Source organism: Zea mays, chromosome 7 (assembly GCF_902167145.1).
Source record: "Zea mays cultivar B73 chromosome 7, Zm-B73-REFERENCE-NAM-5.0, whole genome shotgun sequence".
NCBI classification, from domain to species: Eukaryota; Viridiplantae; Streptophyta; class Magnoliopsida; order Poales; family Poaceae; genus Zea; species Zea mays.
In genome coordinates this window covers 168,911,157-168,915,956 of record NC_050102.1, presented here as the reverse complement: position 1 = coordinate 168,915,956, position 4,800 = coordinate 168,911,157, and the positions used below count along the sequence as shown (strand labels likewise).

Sequence of the window (4,800 nt, the reverse complement as noted above, 5' to 3'; positions counted from 1 at the left end):
AGCTAGTGAGAAAAAGTCTAATGGTCGCTTTTGCACAAAAGTTTTCTTAATCCGTGCTTCAAAAAGACTGAGCGTGCTATATGCCTTTTGCATGCAGGGGGAATGTTTGTGCACCAAATAGTGGTCATGGGTCGTCAGTCACACTCACACCACACGACCTAAAGTTTTTTTTTTATCTATGACTAGCTCTATACATAGATACTAATATCATGGTTTGAGATACTCTGTCTTCAAACACGTATTTTTAAGAGTGATGTAAAAAAATACTATGGTTATGACAATGACATTTTAAAGCCATAGTATGTTAAAACAATAGTTTTTTTTTTGAAATACTTTGTTTCCAAACAAGCCCATCTGGAATGTTCCCGTCAAAACAACATGGTTGACTAGCGAGGAGCTGATCACTGGATATATGGCACTACACCAAAAGCAGTGGAGATGCACTAATATCATTAGACCGTGGGTGAGAACTAAGAACCCAGTCCAAAATCGCCACCGAAACGTCAAAAAGTTAGGCACCTCACCCATGCCGGCCCATGCCCTAGTGTAGTGCTAAATCAGCCCGCGCACTCACGTACCATTTGGCTGAAGCAATGGAGCACGCGTCGTTGCCTTGCAATGCGAACTCCACCAGCTTATTACAGTAGCAGCACCAGCACCAGCACCACACGCTGCTATAATAATATTAATAACAAACACATTTACATATAAAATGATCACCCGCACACGCACTTTTCCAGGTGACACAAGTGGGCAACAGACAGACTCGGCGGGCGCACGGAAAAGTTGGCATCTTTGCACGTCTACCCAACAGCTAAGCACTCGATTGCCCACTTTTCATAACAGAAAACAAAGGATTAGCAGTCCAGTCCAGCATGGGATGAAACAAACAAAATTATTTGACAGGCACAAGGCACAGCAACCATGAGGCCTTGTTTTTCTCTTCAGAAAACGGGCCACAGTCCTCCTCTCTTCCCTAGAACCAGACGACCGACATCTCTCCTTCATCTCACTCTCTCTGAGGCAGAGAGAGAGAGAGAACAATCTCACATGTCAACAACACACACGCTCACTCACCTAGGGTACGAGTCAGTAAACTAGGGGGTAGGTAGAAGCAAGAAAGAGCGAAACAAAACGAAAACAAAAAAAAAAGTTAAAAATCTGAGGCAGTATAAACTAATTGACCGGATGCATGAATGATACAGCTGAGGTGTGTTAAGGTTAGGCGGCTCTGGTAGTGAGTGTGATAGGCGGCGGCTCAGCTCAGTCAGTCTTGGGCTATGGACAGTTTGAGTTCTTCCCGGGCCCGCCGTAGTAGAAGTAGGTGCCCCAGTCGGCGTTGCTGCCGTCCTGCACGTCGTAGCAGCTGGACTGCTCGGTGAAGGTGCCGACGCCCCTGGGCGGCTTGAGGTTGTTGGTGGAGTCCACCACCTGGACGTTCCTGAAGTAGCTGGCCTTGCCGAACCCTTCCTCGGGGAAGTGGCCGCTGCCCATCTGCGTGCTGGTGTGGCTGCCGTCGGGCTCCGAGTTCACCACCTCGCCGCCCCACTCGATCATGGAGGCGCTGTCCGCCAGGTACGAGAAGAGGAACGACGGCCAGTACCCCAGGACGTAGTCGTTGCCGAACTGCAGCCACCAGTTGCCCTCCTTGGGGTCCTGCATGCATGCACAATGCGAATTTCTTGCCTAAATTACCGCGCTCGTTATTCATCAAGTGGTGAATTTATTCCTGTGCAAAAAATCTATCTATTTTTTTTTTAAAAAAAACGGCAACCATTATCATCAGTGGTTGTTGCATCCGCGGACAGATCTTGCCCGTGCATGGGTGGGGGCCCAACCGTCACTCCGCGACCGCGAGTGCGTCCACAAACAGACTGGGGGAGGGGGCCAGAGCTACAGTTGTGAGCCCTTGACTGAAGCGAGCCTGAAAAAACCCTTGAGAAAAAAAAGGAACCAAGAGACAGGTGGGCACGGATTCTCCGGCCCCACCCACCCCCACCACCACCACGAGTTTGATTTCTAGCATGCTTGCTCGGCATGTGAGAGCTCTATTTGGAGTTTACCTTCCAGACCAAGATGTTGATGTCATACTGGGAGCCGCCGTAGTTGGAGATAGGGAAGATGCTGGCGCCCATGGCGATCTGGTTGTTTATCTGGATGAACCCCGAGCACAGCAGGTTGTAGCATCCTGTTGCCTGGTAGGCATCGCTCTGCAGTATCCATCCGAAGCAATACAAGATCAGTGCCATTAGGCCATTCCATTCCCCGCCCCCCAATGTTATAATCATAAGGCAGAGGACAAAGATAAGCTAATGATAAGTGCTCATTACAGATTGAAAGGAAATGTGTGGTGTTTATCTTACAGTCCAGTAGGTGAAGAGCCTAGTGTTGTTGTCCCCATACAGGTCTGGGCTAACCTGCAGCAATGCAATTTCGTGTAGAGCCATTAGCGGCCACAGTGAAAGCGACGGCACATCTCTTAAATCCATCCACCACCATTACACACCATTACAGATAGCTAGTAGTAGTAGTACAGCTCATGATACAGAATCTAGCCTAGCTCCTCTTACTAATGGCTCTTCCGCCATCAGCAGCTCTCGTGTCATTATTGCAGCAAGCGCACAGCACAGGAGAGAGGAGAGGAATTATTGACGCGCATGCAGAGGAGAAATTATTGGAGCATGCATGGAAGAAGATGAACAGGAATGGAAGCTTGCATTGAATAGAGCTATAGCCTTCTCCCCCTTCCTTCCTCACCTGCCATCCTGCTTCGATGCTGTTGAGGTCCTGGCCGAAGGAGCCTCCCAGGATCCAGAGCTGGGACAGGCTGAACTCATTGGCCTGCTCGATCTTCGGCTGCCACACATTGATGGTAGCCTTGGCGCCGTAGTACTTGTCCCCCTCCACGTACGCTATGGCGTGCTGCTCTCCTCCATGGGGGGAGATGAGATGACACGGTACGTTAAATGAGCAGTTTCAGAGATAATCATTCACAGCCACACAGTTGAGCAACAAGAATATGAATATCAATCTCACTACTAACCTGGTGCCCGCTCTCGTTGAGCATGTCAGGGTCAACCGACATGGGGTTGGGGGCACTCCTGCGCTTCTTCTTGCCATACCTCCTGACGGAGCTGGCCCTCAGCACGTCCTCCTCCTTGGTCCGCCTGATCGGTATCGTGCCCTCGGGGCACCTGCCGTTCTGATGCCACATCTGGGTGATCGTCTGCGCGTTCCGCTGCGATGCAACCTTGGACTCGTCGTCGTACAGACCTTCCGGGTGGTATGCAGGCCGCATCTGCAAAGGGGCCGGGGGAGCATGCATGTTTGAGTGCTGCTGCCATAGTGAGGGGTAGAAGAGCTGCTGCTGCAGAAAGCGAAACGGAAAGGGCAATGGTGCCGCAGAGATAGAGAGAGATAGACAGAGAGAGAGGAACGTACCTGGACGGTGTGGTTCTTGAGGAAAGGATGATCCAAGGCGGGCTGGTTGGAGATATGCACGCAGTCTATGATGTCTCCGTCTGGACTCTGTCGAGTTCATTTTACTCATAATCAGTACTGCGATGCTAGTTTTATCTCTGGACATGAAAGATGTTCTCATCCGCGGCAGGCAGGATGGATGAGGGGAAAAGAGAGAGAGAGAGAGAGAGAGAGAGAGAGAGAGAGAGAGAGAGAGAGAGAGCGGTGAAAACTCCTTGTCCAAGCAATGCTCCATTGAGATGTCACGGAAAACGTCTCTAGCTTGGAGCTCAATGAACCAAAGGAGAGGAAGCCATGAATAAAAACTCGTCCAAAAAGCGACACTTTCCCCTCCCGCGACGGAAGGAAAGCGAGCCCGGTGGCACGGGGCCCGATGGTCCAGGAGGAGGAGGAGGAGCAGCCATTCAACCCTTCCAAAGCGACCAAGCAGACGACCAAGCGCGCGCAAGAACCCTGCCACCTGCCTTGGAAAGGGGCGGCCTTTCGCCTGCTCCTACTACTTCCCGTGCCAAAATGCATGGAATCGACTTGCTTGTTGGAATCACTCTCAAGCAATGTCCCGCAATAACAATCCGAAGAAGAAAAAAAAAAAGACCTCTTTGCGACGGGAATGCGAAGCGCATGGCCATGGATGGAACGAAGCGGCGGAGGAGACGGGCAGCAGTACAGTACCTCGATGGTGGCGAGCGGCGCCTTGTTGAGCCTCTTGAGGTGGCTGCGCACCTGCCGCTGCCGCAGCAGCTGCCGGCGCCGCTGCCTGAGCGACAGCTGCGGCCGGCCTCCGGCATTCCCCGCCGCTGCCGCCGCCGATCCGGCCACGAAGAGCGCCGCCACCAGCGCCAGCGCGACGATGCACGCCCTCGCCGCTGCCATGGACTCGCTGGCACTCCCTAGTCCCTCTAGCCGAGCAACCGAAACGGCGGCGCGCGGGACGGCGGGTAAACTAAAAAAAAGGAGGGCGAGGGCACGAGGGAGACAGAGAGGAGAGGAGACGGGGGAAGGCGGACTTAAAAATCCGCCCGTTGGTGTGTCGTTTTTGCTTTGCTTTGGCTGGCGCGCCGCTCGCTCCCGGCCCGGCCTGCGCTCTGTGGCGTCGCGTCATCATAGTAGGGGAGGATAGGGGGAGGTGGTGCGCCCGCCGCGACCCTGCGAGCCAGCGATGCGAGTTTGCGACGCACTCGGACTCGGACTCGGACCCGCACCGCCGGGCTGGGTTATCCTGACTGGCTCGTGCGTCCGATGGCAGAACGAACGAGGGGCGCGAGTCTCTGGTGTCTGGTCACGGGGACGTAACGTACGTGCGGTGCGCGCTCGCCGCAC

General features: G+C 53.2%; 1 protein-coding gene across 1 annotated transcript; it reads right to left on the bottom strand.

The window, feature by feature from the left end:
- Positions 1-641: 641 nt before the first annotated feature.
- LOC100285736 (carboxyl-terminal peptidase) lies at positions 642-4,569 on the bottom strand. Its single transcript, NM_001158627.2, has 7 exons — positions 4,153-4,569; positions 3,442-3,528; positions 3,044-3,298; positions 2,758-2,922; positions 2,364-2,417; positions 2,064-2,210; positions 642-1,656 (listed from the first exon to the last, which is right to left on the bottom strand). Exons 1-7 carry the CDS (start codon positions 4,351-4,353, stop codon positions 1,279-1,281), a joined length of 1,287 nt encoding a protein of 428 aa, NP_001152099.2. The 5' UTR covers positions 4,354-4,569; the 3' UTR covers positions 642-1,278.
- Between the last annotated feature and the right edge of the window lie 231 nt (positions 4,570-4,800).

Bases quoted from the DNA above. Each gene is read 5' to 3' on its own strand.
- LOC100285736 (NM_001158627.2), bottom strand. From the start codon at position 4,353: ATGGCAGCGGCGAGGGCGTGCATCGTCGCGCTGGCGCTGGTGGCGGCG. The intron at 3,299-3,441 runs GTACGTTCCTCT...GCCCCTTTGCAG, and splicing joins TCAAGAACCACACCGTCCAG to ATGCGGCCTGCATACCACCC. The intron at 2,923-3,043 runs GTTAGTAGTGAG...GGAGGAGAGCAG, and splicing joins TCAACGAGAGCGGGCACCAG to CACGCCATAGCGTACGTGGA.